This window comes from Mobula hypostoma (genome assembly GCF_963921235.1).
Source record: "Mobula hypostoma chromosome 22 unlocalized genomic scaffold, sMobHyp1.1 SUPER_22_unloc_2, whole genome shotgun sequence".
NCBI classification, from domain to species: Eukaryota; Metazoa; Chordata; class Chondrichthyes; order Myliobatiformes; family Myliobatidae; genus Mobula; species Mobula hypostoma.
Window position 1 is genome coordinate 291270 of NW_026948153.1, and position 17331 is coordinate 308600.

Consider the following 17331-nt stretch of genomic DNA (forward strand, 5'->3'; position numbering starts at 1 on the left):
CTTGCCAATGCCTTCTAAAGCCTCAAGGAGGAGAAACCCTGCAGATGCTGGAAATCTGAGCAACACACACAAAATACTGGAGGAATTCAGCAGGCCAGGCAGCATCTATGGGAAAGAGCAAAAGGTTGATGTTTCAGACCAAGACCCTTCATCAGGACAGATGAGAAGTTAGAGCAAGAAGGTGGGGGGGAGGGGAGGAAGGAGTACAAGGTGGTAGGTGATGGGTGAAACTAGGAGGGGGGAGGGGGGTGAAGTAAAGAACTGGGAAGTCAATTGGTGAAAGAGATAAAGGGCTGGAGAAGGGGGAATCTGATAGGAGAGGACAGAAGACTTTGGAAGAAAGGGAAGGGGAGGGAGCACCAGTAGGAGGTGATTGGCAGGTAAGGAGATGAGGTGAAAGAGGGAAACAGGAATGGGAATGGTAAAGTTGGGGGCAATTACCAGAGGTTAGAGAAATCAACATTCATGCCATCAGGTTGGAGGCTACCCAAACGGAATACAAGATGCTGCTCCTCCAACCTGAGTGTGGCCTCATCGTGGCAGTCGAGGGCTAACATGTTAGAATGGGAATGGGAAGCAGACTTGAAATGGGTTTTTCTGGCAGGCGGAGTGTAGGTGCTCTGCAAGGCGGTGTCCCAATCTGCGTCGGGTCTCACTGACATACAGGAGGTCACACCAAGAGCATCAGATATCCCAACAGACTCACAGGTGAAGTGTTGCCTCCTGAATGGCAGTGAGGGACGAGGTGTAGTGTCAGGTGCAATGCTTGTTCCACCCACTTGCCCTACACCTCCTCTCTCACTTCCATTCAGGGCCCCAAATACTCCATAGATGCTCCTGGGCCTGCTGAGTTCTTCCAGCATTCTGTAAGTGTTCCATATAAAACATTATATCCTTGTTTTTATGTTCTATTCCTCTCAAAATGAATGCTAAGACCTTCCTTATCACTGACTTAACCAACAAATTAACCTTTATAGAATCCTGCTTGAAGACTCCCAAGTCCCTTTGCACCTCCGATTTTTGAGTTTTCTCTCCAGTCATACAATTGTCTATGCTTTTAAGTTTTCTACCGAAGTGCATGACCATACACTTCCCAACACTGTTTTCCGTCTGCCACCTCTTTGCATATTCTCCTACACTGTCTAAATCCTTCTGCACCTCTCTGCTTCCTCGATACTACCTGCCCCCCCACCCCCACCGATCTTCCGATCGTTCGCTAACTTAGCCTCGAAGCCATCAATTCCATCATCGAAATCCTTGATATATAATGTAAAAAGAAGTGGTTCCAACATAACATCCCAACTTCTGTACTCAATACCTTGACTTATGAAAGTCAGTGTGCCAAAAGCTCTCTCTACGACCTTACCTACCTGTGATTTCTTTTTCAAGAAGTTACGGATTCCTCTGTTTGAACGCATTTCTCAGTCCTAACGTTCACGGCGTTAAATTCTCTGTACTACCATAAAACCATAAGTCACAGGAGCAGAATTAGGCCATTTGGCTCAGCGTCAGCTCCGCCATTCAATCATGGCTGATCCTTTCTCCTCCCCTCCTCAACCCCACCACCCAGCCTTCTCCCCGTAACCTTTGGTGCCACGGCCATTGAAGAACTAATCAATTTCTGCCTTAAATACACCCAACGACATGTCCTCTACAGCTGCCTGTGGTAACAAATTCCACAAATTCACCACCCTTTGACTGAAGAACTTTCTCCGCATCTCTGTTTTACGCGGATGGCCCTCTACCTTGAGGTTCTGCTCTCTCGTCCTAGACTCCCCCACCATGGGAAACATTCTTTCCACGTCTACTCTGCCTAGGACTTTCAATATTCGAAAGGTTTCAAATGATCCCCTCTCATCCTTACTGAATTCCAGTGAGTACAGACCCAGATACATCAGATGTTCCTCATATGATAACCCTTTCATTCCCAGACTCATCCTTGTGTACCTCCTCTCAACCCTCTCCAATGCCAGCACATCTTTTCTTAGATAAAGAGCCCAAAACAGTTGGCACAGATGCTTAAGGTGAGGCCTCAGCAGTGCCTTATAAAGCCTCAGCATCATGTCCCTGCTCTTGTATTCTAGACCTCTTGAAATGAATGCTAACATTGCATTTGTCTTCCTCACCACTGACTCAACCTGCAAGTCACCCTTTAGGGTGTTCTGTACAAGGACTCCCAAGTCCCTTTGCATCACAAGTTTTTGATTTTTTCTTCCCATTTAGAAAATAATCTGAACATTTATCTCTACTACCAAAATGCATAGAACTATGCATTTTCCAACATTGTATTTCATTTGCCACTTTCTTGCCCATTCTCCTAATCTATCTGTCCTTCTGCATCCTACCTGCTTCTTCCACACTACCTGCCCCTCCACCAATCTCCTTATCATCTGCAAACTTGCCACCTATTTCACCATCTAAGTCATTTATATACAGCATAAAAAGAAGTGGTCCAACACCGACCCCTGTGGAACACCACTACTCACTGGCAGCCATCCAGAAAGGGATCCTTTTATTCCCACTCGCTGCCTCCGACTAATTAGCCAATACTCTAACCATGTTAATAACTTCCCCAGTAATACCATGGGCTCTTAACTTGGTAAGCAGCCTCATGTGTGGCACCTTCTGAAAGCCCAAATATACAACGTCCACTGCGTCTCCTTTATCTATGCTACTTATAATCTCCTCAAAGAATTCCAACAGGTTTGTCAGACAGTATTTTCCCTTAAGAAAACCGTGTTGACTTTGTCCTATCTTGTCCTGTGTCACCAAGTACTCTATAGCCTCATCCTTAACAATCAACTCCCACATCTTCCCAACCACTGAGGTCAGGCTGACTGGTCTATAATTTCCTTTCTGTCTGCCTCCCCTCCTTTCTTAAAGAGTGAAGTGACATTTGGAATTTTCATGCCAGAGTCCAATGATTTTTGAAAGATCATTACAAATGCCTCAACACTCTCTACCACTACCTCTTTCCAAAACCCCAGTTTGCAGTTCATCTGGTCCGGGTGAAAAAAGTACCTTTTCGGTCTTTCAGCTTTTTGAGCACCTTCAACCTTGTAATAGAAATTGCACTCACTTCTCTTCCCTCACACTCTTCAAACCTGGAACACTGCTAGTGTTCTTCCACAGTGAGGACTGGTGCAAAATACTCATTTAGTTCATTTGCCACCTCTTGTCCCCCGTTATTATTTCTCTGGCCTCAGTTTCTAGCGGTTCTATATCCACTCTTATTTCTCCTTTATTTTTTATATACTTGAAAATGCTTTTTCTATCAACTTTGATATTATTTGCTAGCTTGCTTTCATATTTCATCTTTTCCCTCCTAATGATTCTTTTAGTTGCTCTCTCTAGGGTTTTAAAAGCTTCCCAACCTTCTATCTTCCCACTAATTTTTGCTCTGTTGTATACCCTCTCTTTTGCTTTTACATTAGTTTTGACTTCCCTTGTCAGCTACGGTTGTAGCATTTTGCCGTTCCGAGTATTTCTTTGTTTTTGGAATACATTCATCCTGCACCTTGCCCATATTTTCCCAGAAACTTGTGCCATTGCTGCTCTGCTGTCTTCCCTGCCAGCATCTCCTCCCAACTTACTTTGGCCAACTCCTCTCTCATACCTTTACTTTACTTTCCTTTTCTCCACTGAAATATCACTACATCAGACTCTACTTTCTCCCTATCTGAATCATATTGTGTTCACTGACTCCTAAGGGTTCCTTTTACCTTAAGCTTCCTGAATCGCCTCCAGTTCATTACAAAACACCCAATCCAGTGTAGGTGATCCCCTAGCAGGCTCAATGACAAACTGCTCTAAAAAGCCATCTCTTAGGCATTCAACAAACTCACTCTCTTCTTCTAAATCCATTACCCAACCTAATTTTCCCAATCGAGCTGTATGATAAAATCTCCCATGACTACCATAACGTTACCCTTTTGAAACACCTTTTCCCATTTCCTGTTGTAATCTGTGCTCCATGTCTCAGCTACTGTTGGGAGGCCTGTATACACACTGGCCATTACCCTTGCAGTTTCTTATCTGAACTCACAAGGATTCAACATCTTCTGATTCTATGCCACACCCTTCTGCTGATTTGATGCTATTCTTTACCAGCAGAGCTACACCACCCCCTCTGCCTACCTTCCTGTCCCTCCGATACAATGCGTAACCTCATGTGAATATGATTTTGATATCAAGATTTAAGAGAAGTTTGGATGGGAGGGGTATGGAGAGCTATGGTCCGGGTGCAGGTTGATGGGATTTGGCAGATTAAATGGTTTGGCACCAACTAGATGGGCCAAAAAGCCTGTTTCTGTGTTGTACTTTTCTATGATTCTATTGCTTTTTCTTGAAATCAAGGCAGATTAACTCCGGGCAAGATGCAGGGCCAATAACCCTGGCGTAGATATATCCTTGAGTGTTATATCACACAACTTCCCATTTTCAGTCTGTCTTACGATGGAATCATCAATTTTCCTCAATATTTAGGAGGATTACCAGGATGCTGCCTAGATTGGATTATGAAGGATAGAAACACAGCAAATCTACAGCACAACACAGGCCTTCGGCTCAGCCACAAAGCTGTGCCAAACATGTCCTTTACCTTAGAATTACCTAGGCTTATCCATAGCCCTCTATTTTTCCAAGCTCCATGTATCCATCCAGGAGTCTCTTAAAACAGTGGTCCCCAACCACTGGGCTGCGGAAAGGTACCAGGCCGCAAAGCATGTGCTACTGGGCCGCGAGGAAACGATATGATTTGGCGATATGAAACGATATGAGTCAGCTGCACCTTTCCTCATTCCCTGTCACACACTGTCGAACTTGAACCGCCCCCCCCGCCCCCCACCGTTGGACTGGTCTGCAAGAATATTGTCAATCTTAAACCAGTCCGCAGTGCAAAAAGGTGGGGACCCGTCATTTCCGCCTCCACCACCACCGCTGGCAGCCCATTCCACTCACTCACCACTCTCTGAGTAAATAAATTACCTCTGACATCTCCTCTGTACCTACTTCCAAGCACATTAAAGCTATGTCCTCTCGTGCTAGCCATTTCAGCCCTGGAAAAAAAGGCTCTGACTATCCACACAATCAATGCCTCTCATCATCTTAAACACCTCTATAAGGTCACCTCTCATCCTCCGTCGCTCCAAGAAGAAAAGGCCGAGTTCATCTATTCTCATAAGGCATGCTCCCCAACATCCCTGTAGATCTCCTCTGCACCCTTTCTATGGTTTCGACGTCCTTCCTGTTGAGTGAGGTGACCAGAATTGAGCACAGTACTCCAAGTGGGGTCTGACCAGGGTCCAATATAGCTGTAACATTACCTCTGGCTCTTAAACTCAATCCCACGATTGGTGAAGGCCAATGCACCGTATGCCTTCTTAACCACAGAGTTGAGATAGGTTGAGAAAGCTATGGCTTTTCTCCCTGGAGTGAAGGAGGATGAGAGGTGACGCGATAGAGGTGTAGAAACTGATCGGAGGCATAGATGGAGTGGATAGCCAGGGAAATGCTAAAGCACGAGGGGATCGGAGGAAAGTATGGGGGAGGGGGAGGTCAGAGGTAATCTTTTTACACAGAGAGTGATGGGTGTGTGGAATGCACTGCCAGTGGCACTGGTAGAGGCAGATACATGAGAGGCATTTAAGAAACTCTTAGATTGCCACATGGATAGAAACATAGGAAACCTACAGCACAACACAGGCTCCTCGGCCCACAAAGTTGTGCTGAACATGTCCCTACCTTAGAAGTTACTAGACTTCCCCATAGCCCCCGTTTTTCTAAGCTCCATGTACCTATCCAAAAGTCTCTTAAAAGACCCTATCCTATCCGCCTCCACCACTGTTTCTGGCAGCCCATTCCACGGACTCACCACTTTGAGTAAAAAACTTACCCCTGACATCTCCTCTGTACCTACTCCCCAGCACTTTAAACCTGTGTCCTCTTGTGGCAACCATTTTAGCACTGGGAAAAAGCCTCTGACTATCCACACGATCATCATCTTGTACACCTCTATCAGGTCACCTCTCATCTTCCATTGCTCCAAGGAGAAAAGGACGAGTCCACACTCAACCTGTTTTCATCAGGCATGCTCCTCAATCCAGGCAACATCCTTATAAATCTCCTCTGCACCCTTCTTCTATGGCTTCCACATCTTTCCTGTAGTGAGGCGATCAGAACTGAGCACAGTACTCCAAGTGGAGTCTGACCAGGGTCTTGTATAGCTGCAACATTACCTCTCGGCTCCTAAATTCAATTCCCACGATTAACAATGAAGGCCAATACACCGTATGCCTTCTTAACCACAGAGTCAACTTGCGCAGCTGCTCTTGAGCATCCTACCTGGCTTTGGCACCCCAAGATCTCCTCTGGTCCTCTCACACTGCCAAGAGTCTAACCAAATTAGCCTATATTCTGCCATCATATTTGACCTACCAAAATGAACCACTTCACACTTATCTGGGTTGAACTCCATCTGCCACTTCTCAGCCCAGTTTTGAAGTGTTTCAATGTACATGTGACAAACTCGCCATCTTATAAAATCTTCAAAGTTCAACTTTCAAAGTAAATTGATTATCGAAGTATGACTATATCACCATATACTAGCCTGAGATTCATTTTTGTGCAGGCGTTCACAGCAGGCCCCCACTGGCGTCCTCACAGGAATCAGTGTTGGGGGCGAGGAGTAACTGCTTCTTTCTCTATTGTCTATGAAGACAGAATTGTTGGTTTTGTGGCCGACTGGCGGATGATATGAAGATAGGTGGAAGGGCAGGTAGTGTTGAGGAAGCAGGGAGCCTGCAGAAGGACTTGGACAGATAAGGAGAGATACGCAAAGTGGAAGACGCAGAGCAGAGTATAACAGGTACAGTGTCGGGAAATTTATAGCCATACACTTTGGCAGAAGGAACAAAAGAGTAGACTATTTTCAAAGCAGGCAGAAAATCCAAAAATCTGAGGTGCAAGGGACAGAGAGAGAGCCTTCATGCAGGATTCCCTAAAGGTTAATTTGCAGGTTGAGTCTGTGGTGATGATGGTAAATGCAATGTTAGCACTTCATCTCGAGAGGATTCTTAGATTATAAAAACAAGGAGTTAATGTTGAGTGGTGAGGCCTCACTTGGAGTATCGTCAGCCCTTATCTAAGAAAGGATGAGCGGACATTGGAGAGGGTTCGAGGCGGTTCACCAGAATGACTACAGGAGGAGCGCTTGATGGTTCTGGGCCTGTACGCATGAGAATTTAGAAGACTGGAGGAGGCGATCTCATTGAAACCTATTGAATGTTGAAAGGCGTAGGCAGATTGGATGTGAAGAGGATGTTTCCTATGGTGGGGGACTCCAGCACCAGAGGGCACAGCCTTAGAATAGAAGGACGTTCATTTAGAATGGAGATGAAGAGAATTTCTTTTATCCAGAGAGTTGTGAATCTGTGGAATTAATTGTGCAGATGGAGGGCTGTGGAGGCCAGGTCATTGGGTATACTGAAGGCAGAGGTGACAGATTGTTCATTACTCAGGGTGTGAGAGGTTACCGGGAGAAGGCAGGAGATTGGGGTTGAGAGGGAAAGTGGATCAGCCATGATGAAATGGTGACAGACTCGATGAGCTGAATGGCCCATTCTGCTCCTATCTCATATGGTCTTATACAATAGAACTGATGAAAAACAACACACAGACACGGCCAAATAACCGACGTACAAGAGAAGACAAACTGCACAAATACATAAAGACAGACAGAAGCATTGAGGACATGAGTTGTAGAGCCCTTGCAAGTTAGTCCATAGGTTGTGGAACCAGTTCAGTGTTGAACTGAGTGAAGTTATCCACACTGGTTCAGGAGCCTGATGGTTGTAGGGTGATAGCAACTGTTCCTGAAACTTACGGTGACAGATCTACAGCTCTTGTGCCTTCTTCCTGATGAGAAGAGAGCATGGTCTGGATGGTGGGTATCCCTGATGATAGTTGCTGCTTTCTTATGGCAGCACTCATTGTAGATGTGCTCAATGGTGGGGAGGGCTTTTCCTGACCTTGTCTTGTAAACTTTGCGAACTAGACTCGTTAGGAGATGCTTCTGTAACTACACCAACCTCCCACTCCCTCTGTCCCCCCAGACAGAGTAGTCAGCTTTTAGCTGGGGTTGGGAATCAGCTAACAGGCAAGATCCCACCCGAGTCGATTACTTCCATACAACAGTGAGTTAGGCAAGAATTAACCTCTTATAAAAGTAGGATCGTACTTTCAGAGAATTAACTGTATGTCTTAAAGATAAGTCAATGGGTCACTTACTAAATTCTTTTCGGTCGGTTCAGAGTACTTTTTAGTGGCAAAGCAGACCAGGCCCTCATTGTAGAGGTATATCCGCAGAGGGTCACAGGAAGTAACCAAGACGTAGAGCCTGAGAGTAAACTTGACACCATCCAAAGTGAAGGGCTGCACAAGTAGAGGAAGAGTTAACACACTGTGAGGTTCAAAGGTTTCACTTTCTTATTATCAAAGTATGTATGCAGTGTACAACTCTGAGATTCATCTTCTCCAGATAGCCACGGAACAAAGGGAAAAACATGGAGGTCGTTGAAAGAGAAACATCAAACCCATGCACCCACCCCACCCCCCCATAGAAAAAAGAACAGCAACACAATCATCAACCCCCCGAAATCCCCCTTCCCCTGCACAAAACACAGAACATCAACCCCCAAATCCCCCCACCCTCTGCCACTCAAATAAAAAACAGGAAAGAATGGGGAAAAACCCAGAATATAAAATCCACTCTCAAAAAGAGAAGAGAGACACTTGTAGAGGCCGACCCTCTGGCCACCTGAGCCGCCACACAGCCACAGGCTGCCACAGGCTCCTTCCCTGGAGGGCAGAGGGATCCCATCAGTGATCAGAACGCAGGCATCCGGTGCCGAACCCTCGGTCGCCATCCGCATTGAAATGTGTGTCTGCATTCCAGATGAAGGGTTCTGGGCTGAAATGTCGACTCTTTTTTCCTCTGCATACACGCTCCCTGCACCTGCTAACTTCCCCCAGCAATTTCCCGCAGATGTTACTCTGGATTTTCAGCACCTGCAGAAACTCTTGTGTTTATCTGCATCTGGTTCTTTCCTTTGGAACTTACCCCTACTCCAGCCCTTGATGCAGAGTCCTCCTCAAAATTCTCTCTGATCAATCCCACTCAGACCACCAAATAGTCAACGAGACTTGGAGGAGCAAACCTGCAGAGAGATAGCAGGCAACTGCAGGAAACATAAAGTTGTGGTGATAGGGGATTTTAATTTTCCATTTATTGATTGGGACTCCCATACTGTTAAGGGTCTAGATGGTTTAGAGTTTGCAAAATGTGTTCAGGAAAGTTTTCTAAATCAATATATAGAGGGACCAACTAGAGGGGATGCAATATTGGATCTCCTGTTAGGAAACAAGTTAGGACATGTGACAGAAGTCTGTGTAGGGGAGCACTTTGGTTCCAGTGATCATAACACCATTAGTTATCAAAGTTTGATCATGGACAAGGATAGATCTGGTCCTAGCGTTGAGGTTCTGAACTGGAAGAAGGCCAAATTTGAAAAAGAAAATGAGAAAGGATCGAGAAAGAACAGGAATTCTGCAGATGCTGGAAATTCAAGCAACACACATCAAAGTTGCTGGTGAACGCAGCAGGCCAGGCAGCATCTATAGGAAGAGGCGCAGTCGACGTTTCAGGCCGAGACCCTTCGTCAGGACTAACTGAAGGAAGAGTGAGTAAGGGATTTGAAAGCTGGAGGGGGAGGGGGAGATGCAAAATGATAGGAGAAGACAGGAGGGGGAGGGATGGAGCCGAGAGCTGGACAGGTGATAGGCAGAAGGGGATACGAGAGGATCATGGGACAGGAGGTCTGGGAAGAAAGACGGGGGGGGGGGGTGACCCAGAGGATGGGCAAGAGGTATATTCAGAGGGACAGAGGGAGAAAAAGGAGAGTGAGAGAAAGAATGTGTGCATAAAAAAGAGTAACAGATGGGGTACGAGGGGGAGGTGGGGCCTAGCGGAAGTTAGAGAAGTCAATGTTCATGCCATCAGGTTGGAGGCTACCCATACGGAATATAAGGTGTTGTTCCTCCAACCTGAGTGTGGCTTCATCTTTACAGTAGAGGAGGCCGTGGATTTTCAGACATGTCAGAATGGGAATGGGATGTGGAATTAAAATGTGTGGCCACTGGGAGATCCTGCTTTCTCTGGCGGACAGAGCGTAGATGTTCAGCAAAGCGATCTCCCAGTCTGCGTCGGGTCTCACCAATATATAAAAGGCCACATCTGGTATAACTGCAACGGACGCAGCATATCACCCCAGTCCACTCACAGGTGAAGTGATGGTCTCACCTGGAAGGACTGTTTGGGGCCCTGAATGGTGGTAAGGGAGGAAGATGTAAGGGCATGTGTTCAGCACTTGTTCCGCTTAAATCACGGATAAGTGCCAGGAGGGAAATCAGTGGGGAGGGATGGGGGTTAGGACTAATGGACAAGGGAAGTTGTGTAGGGAGCGATCCCTGCGGAATGCAGAGAGAGGGGGGAGGGAAAGATATGCTTAGTGGTGGCATTCTGTTGGAGGTGGGGAGGAACCATCTGAGAAAGCATGGATTGGGACAGGTTGTTCTCTGGTAAAGATGTGATCGGTAAGTGGGAAGCCTTCAAAGGAGAAATTTTGGAGAGTGCAGAGTTTGTATGTTCCTGTCAGGATTAAAGGCAAAGTGAATAGGACTAAGGAACCTTGGTTCTCAAGGGATATTGTAACTCTGATAAAGAAGAGGAGGGAGTTGTATGAAATGTATAGGAAACAGGGAGTAAATCAGGTGCTTGAGGAGTATAACAAGTGCAAGAAAATACTTAAGAAAGTAATCAGGAGGGCTAAAAGAAGACATGAGGTTGCCTTGGCAGTCAAAGTGAAGGATAATCCAAAGAGCTTTTACAGGTATATTAAGAACAAAAGGACTGTAAGGGATAAAATTGGTCCTCTTGAAGATCAGAGTGGTCAGGCTACGTACGGAGCCAAAGGAAATGGGGGAGACAATGAATAGGTTTTTTGCGTCTGTATTTACTAAGAAAACTGGCATAAAGTCTATGGAATTAAGGGAATCAAGTAGTGAGATCATGGAAACTGTACAGATTGAAAAGGAGGAGGTGCTTGCTGTCTTGAGGAAAATTAAAGTGGATAAATCCCCGGGACCTGACAGGGTGTTCCCTTGGACCTTGAAGGAGACTAGTGTTGAAACTGCGGGGGCCCTGGCAGAAATGTTTTAAATGTCGCTGTCTACGGGTGAGGTGCCGGAGGATTGGAGAGTGGCTCATGCTGCTTCGTTGTTTAAAAAAAAGGATCGGTAAGCAATCCGGGAAATTATAGGCCGGTAAGCTTAACGTCTGTAGTCGGGTAAGTTATTGGAGGGAGTACTAAGAGACAGAATCTACAAGCATTTGGATAGACAAGGAATGATATTAGGGAGAGTCAAAATGGCTTTGTGCGTGGTAGGTCATGTTTGACCAATCTACTGGAGTTTTTCGAGGAGGTTACCAGGAGAGTGGATGAAGGTAAGGCAGTGGATATTGTCTACATGGACTTCAGTAAGGCCTTTGACAAGGTCCCGCACTGGGAGGTTAGTTAGGAAAATTCAGTCGCTAGGTATACATGGAGAGGTGGTAAATTGGATTAGACATTGGCACAGTGGAAGAAGCCAAAGAGTGGAAGTAGAGAATTGCTTCTCTGAGTGGAGGCCTGTGACTAGTGGTGTGCCACAGGGATCAGTGCTGGGTCCATTGTTATTGGTCATCTATATCAATGATCTCGGATAATAATGTGGTAAATTGCATTAGGAACAAAGTTGCCTAAAACCACAATAAAGATTGCAGGTGTAGTAGACAGCTACAGGTAAGGTTTTCAGAGCCTGCAGAGGGACTTGGACCAGCTGGAAAAATGGGCTGAAAAATGGCAGATGGAGATAAAATACAGACAAGTGTGAGGTATTGCACGTTGGAAGGACAAACCAAGGTAGAACATACAGGGTTAATGGTAAGGCACTGAGGAGTGCAGTGGAACAGAGGGATCTGGGAATAGAGATACAAAATTCCCTAAAAGTGGCATCACAGGTAGATAGGGTCGTAAAGAGAGCTTTTGGTACATTGGCCTTTATTAATCAAAGTATTGAGTATAAGAGCTGGAATGTTATGATGAGGTTGCATAAGGCATTGGTGAGGCCGAATCTGGAGTATTGTGTTCAGTTTTGGTCACCAAATTACAGGAATTATATAAATAAGGTTGAAAGAGTGCAGAGAAGGTTTACAAGGATGTTGCCAGGACTTGAGAAACTCAGTTACAGAGAAAGGTTGAATAGGTTAGGACTTTATTCCCTGGAGCGTAGAAGAACGAGGGGAGATTTGATAGAGGTATATAAAATTATGATGGGTATAGATAGAGTGAATGCAAGCAAGCTTTTTCCACTGAGGCAAGGGAGAGAAAGAAACCAGAGGACATGGGTTAAGGGTGAGGGGGGAAAAGTTTAAAGGGAACATTATGGGGGGCTTCTTCACACAGAGAGTGGTGGGAGTATGGAATGAGCTGCCAGATGAGGTGGTAAATGCGGGTTCTTTTTTAACATTTAAGAATAAATTGGACAGATACATGGATGGGACGTGTAAGGAGGGATATGGTCCATGTGCAGGTCAGTGGGACTAGGCAGAAAAATGGTTCGGCACAGCCAAGAAGGGCCAAAAGGCCTGTTTCTGTGCTGTAGGTTTCTATGGTTTTCCAATGCATAGTCAGTTTAGCATTTGAAGTTGGCTCGACAATCACAAAAGGGATTTGCTAATGGAAATTCCTGACCAGCCTATCCCTCAAGTCCTTATTCCATTCATGAATTATGCCCCCCACTATCCCACTCAACCCACACATCTTCAAATCCCCCGATTCCCTTCTTACCCAAATTTCCACCATTCCCACCAGCCTATCATTCACAGTGACAGAATACTGTGGATACCCAGTCCAAACACAAAATTACCACCAGAGCAGTAATAAAATTTCCATTATCTTGGTTGAGTAACGGGGTGGGATGGCCTTCCACCAAAGGAGATGTAAGGTCTGCAGGTCACCCTTGGGCAAGGTGTACCACCTGCTTAGCTCCTGGATCAGGGTCACGTGAAGCCGTGGAAGCAGGGGGTGGATGGTCGTATGAGCAGCCGGTGCAGTTCACAAGTCCTGGTTAACGTCATCTACTGGTGCCAGGCAGACAATCTCTGAAGGGTATTGATAATGGCTGGGGGTCACCCACCCCTACCCAGAACAGGGCGATGGCAAACCACTTCTGTGGAAAAATTGGCCAAGAACAATCATGGTCATGGGAGACACTGCAGCGTTCCGACAAGAACTGTCCTTTGTTATTCAAATAACAAGCCTACGATGGGTGACAAAGGACATTAAGGACATCCTGAACACTAAAAAGAGGGTGTTTAGAGATGGATATAGGGAGGAGCTGAGGGCAATACAGAGGGACCTGAAAGCCAGGATCAGGGAGGCGAAAGACAGGTGTAGGAGGAAGTCTCAGTGGAAGCTCCAGCAGAACAACATGAGAGAGGTCTGGAGTGGGACGAGAACCATCACTGGGTTCCGGCAAACTAGCAACAGAAGAGCTGAAAGGCAGTGTAGACAGTGCCTACTAACTTAACCTGTTCTTTAACAGATTGCACATTGCGGCCCCTGCCCATCCCCCACATAAGCCATCTGTTGTCGGCCCCCAACCAACACATATTCCACTCTCCCCTCCTACCCCTCCTCACAACCCCCCACCCTGCTCTCATGACGATACCCGTTCCCCACACGAAACCACCATGGTGGGCTTCACAGCTGAACAGGTGAGAGGACAGCTGAAATGTCTCAACGCAAGCAAGGCTGCAGGACCGGATGGTGTCAGTACCAGGGTGCTCAAAGCCTGTGCCCCTCAGCTATGTGGAGTACTTCGCCATGTCTTCAACCTGAGCCTGAGGCTCCGGAGGGTTCCTGTGCTGTGGAAGACATCCTGCCTCGTCCCTGTGCTGAAGACGTCGCGCCCCAGTGGCCTCAATGACTACAGACCGGTGGCATTGACCTCCCACATCATGAAGACCCTGGAGAGACTTGTTCTGGAGCTGCTCCGGTCTATGGTCAGGCCACACTTAGATCCCCTCCAGTTCGCCAACCAGCCCCGACTAGGAGTTGAAGATGCCATCGTCTGACCTGCTCAACCGTGTCTACACCCACCTGGACAAGCCAGCGAGCACTGTGAGGGTCATGCTTTTTGACTTCTCCAGTGCGTTCAACACCATCCGCCCTGCTCTGCTGGGGAAGAAGCTGACAGCGATGCAGGTGGATGCTTTCCTGGTGTCATGGATTCTTGATTACCTGACTTGCAGACCACAGTATGTGTGCTTGCAACACTGTGTGTCCGACAGAGTGACCAGCAGCACTGGGGCTCCACAGGGGACTGTCTTGTCTCCCTCTCTCTTCACCATTTACACCTTGGACTTCAACTACTGCACAGAGTCTTGTCATCTTCAGAAGTTTTCTGATGACTCTGCCATCGTTGGATGCATCAGCAAGGGAGATGAGGCTGAGTACAGGGCTACGGTAGGAAACTGTGTCACATGGTGTGACCAGAATTATCTGCAGCTTAATGTGAAAAAGACTAAGGAGCTGGTGGTAGACCTGAGGACAGCTAGAGTACCAGCGACCCCTGTTTCCATCCAGGGGGTCAGTGTGGACATGGTGGAGGATTACAAATACCTGGGGAGACCATTTGACAATAAACTGGACTGGTCAAAGAACACTGAGGCTGTCTACAAGAAGGGTCAGAGCCGTCTCTATTTCCTGAGGACACTGAGGTCCTTTAACATCTGTCAGACGATGATGAGGATGTTCTACGAGTCTGTGGTGGTCAGTGCGATCATGTTTGCTGTTGTGTGCTGGGGCAGCAGGCTGAGGGTAGCAGACACCAACAGAATCAACAAACTCATTCATAATGCCAGTAATATTGTGGGGATGGAACTGGACTCTCTGACGGTGGTGTCTGAAAAGAGGATGCTGTCCAAGTTGCATGCCATTTTGCAGGACAATGTCTCTCCCATCCACTACATACTGTACTGGTTGGGCACAGGAGAGAGATTTCCAGCCAGAGACTCATTCCACCGAATATGCAACACAGAGCGTCATAAGAAGTCATTCCTGCCTGTGGCCATCAAACTTTACAACTCCTCCCTTGGAGGGTCAGACACCCTGAGCCAATAGGCTGGTCCTGGACTTATTTACTGGCATAATTTAGGTATTACTATTTAATTATTTATGGTGCAACTGTAACGAAAACCAATTTCCCCCGGGATCAATAAAGTATGACTATGACTATCGTCCACGTCATATGACGCAGAACATAACGAATAAAGCAAAGTCTATTTTAGGATCCACCTCTATGACAGCCGACACTCAGCAGGTAAAGAGTGCAGTAAATCATAAACACAAGAGGTTCAGCAGATGCTGGAAATTCAGACACACACACACACACACACACACAATGCTGGAGCAACTCAGCAGGTTAGGCAGCATTGAAGGAAAGTAATAAATAGGTGATGTTTTGAGCTGAGGCCCCTCACCAGGACAGGAAAGGAAGGGGGCAAGAAGCCAGAATAAGAAGGTGGGTTAGAAGGGGGAGGAAAACGTGGCAGGTGCTAGGTGAAGCCCGGTGAGGTGGGGGGGGGGAAGGTAGGCGGGTGTGGATGATCAGAGGCCAAAAGGAGTTAGGTGCAAAGTGGAAAGGGCTGAAGGAGGAATATAATAAAAGAGAGGAGAGTGGTCTATGTCTCAAGTTTGAAAGTAAGTTTTATTATCAAAGTACATGTACGTCACCATGTACAACCCTGAGATTAATTTTCAGCAAATCTATTGAAGAGTAACTATAACAGGATCAGTGAAGAGCTCAGACCAGAGTGCAGAAGACAACAAATTGTGGAAATGCAAATATAAATCAATTGCAATAAATAATGAGAAGATGAAATAACAAGATAACAACTCCCGTTGGTTATGGAAGAAAGGGAAGGCTACAGAGGGAGGGGAGGAGAAGAAAGGGGTGCAAGGGGAACCTGCCACAAGCTCGATTGGTGAGACCAGGTGAGGAGAAAGGTGGGTGGGGATAGGGGAGGGGGCAGGGGATGAAGTAAGAAGCTGGGAGGTGATAGGTGGAAGAGGCAAGGTGCTGGAGAAGGAGGAATCTGATAGGAGAGAACAGTGGACCATGGGAGAGAGGGGAAGGAGGAGGAGAAGAGAAGGGGTAAGAGAGGGAAACCAGAATGCAGATAAAGAGTTAGCGTTCTCGGCAGAGAGTCAAGAGTGCAGTAAAGTACCTTCGGAATGTAGACCTGGCAGATCACATCCTCCCCGCACTGCATATCTCTGATGTCCTGGGTCAAAAAGATGCCGCGCCAGTCATAGTCAGGATCTGGCTTGCAGATGCGTCCGGGTTTCCCGGCTTTATAGTAGGCCGCAAAATCAAAATATCTGCAGCGAGAAGCACTCATTAGTACTGAGAGAAGAAGGTCATAAGGTCTTTCAGTTCAAGGCTGAGCTCAAGTTTAATTCTCATCCGGCCGTACACATGTATGCTGTGTTACGTACCCCGTAACTGGGTTGCCAAACCAGCAGAAGTGGATCACTGAGTTGGAGTCTGGATTATGAGAATCTAAGAAAGTTTTATTAAAGAAACAAGCAACACAGTAATTGAAAGGATAATAAAGGCAACAGTTCAGCAATGATAAACACACATGTACACAGAATTAAGATAACAGGATCAGTCAAGCTCTATCGTTGTCTAGGGGTAAATGACTAATTTCAAAGTGACACATAAGTCCAGTTCAATTTAGTTCAGTTTGCAGTAATCGTTGCCATGGCGATGGACAACGTGGGGGGAGAGAGAGAGAGAACGAGAACGACTGATTATTCAGACACGGCTTCCACACACAGACGAGATGGCTCACAAGCAGATTTTGGGCGAGTCCTTTGTGATGTCACCTGAGGTCACCGACTGTGACCCCTCCTCCAGATGCGGTCGAATCCTCTGCAGCCAACCCGGCACCCAAGCGAGGGCGGACACACACCGGGTTCCCGCTGATCGTACCTTTCCACCCTGTGCGTTTATGTCCCCGTACTTCCCACCGACTGGTGAGGTGCAACCGCTTCCAGAGTCTCGCTACCTTGGGTGTCGTGTGTGGCCTGCTGGGGTATCAGCTGTCCATCCCATCACTTCAAACAGTTCAGGGTTCAAAGGGGGAGCCGCTCTTGACAATACCCA

At 46.7% G+C, this 17331-nt stretch overlaps 1 protein-coding gene across 1 annotated transcript in view; it reads right to left on the reverse strand.

The window, feature by feature from the left end:
- Positions 1 to 16541, reverse strand: part of LOC134341305 (tubulin polyglutamylase TTLL13-like) — a gene marked incomplete at its 5' end in the record, with an annotated part of 54827 nt that extends 38286 nt beyond the window's left edge. The window contains 2 exons of the mRNA XM_063039183.1: positions 8287 to 8430; positions 16388 to 16541. Coding sequence (XP_062895253.1) covers positions 8287 to 8430; positions 16388 to 16541 — 298 coding nt within the window. The remainder of the gene's footprint in view (positions 1 to 8286; positions 8431 to 16387) is intronic.
- Positions 16542 to 17331: the final 790 nt, after the last annotated feature.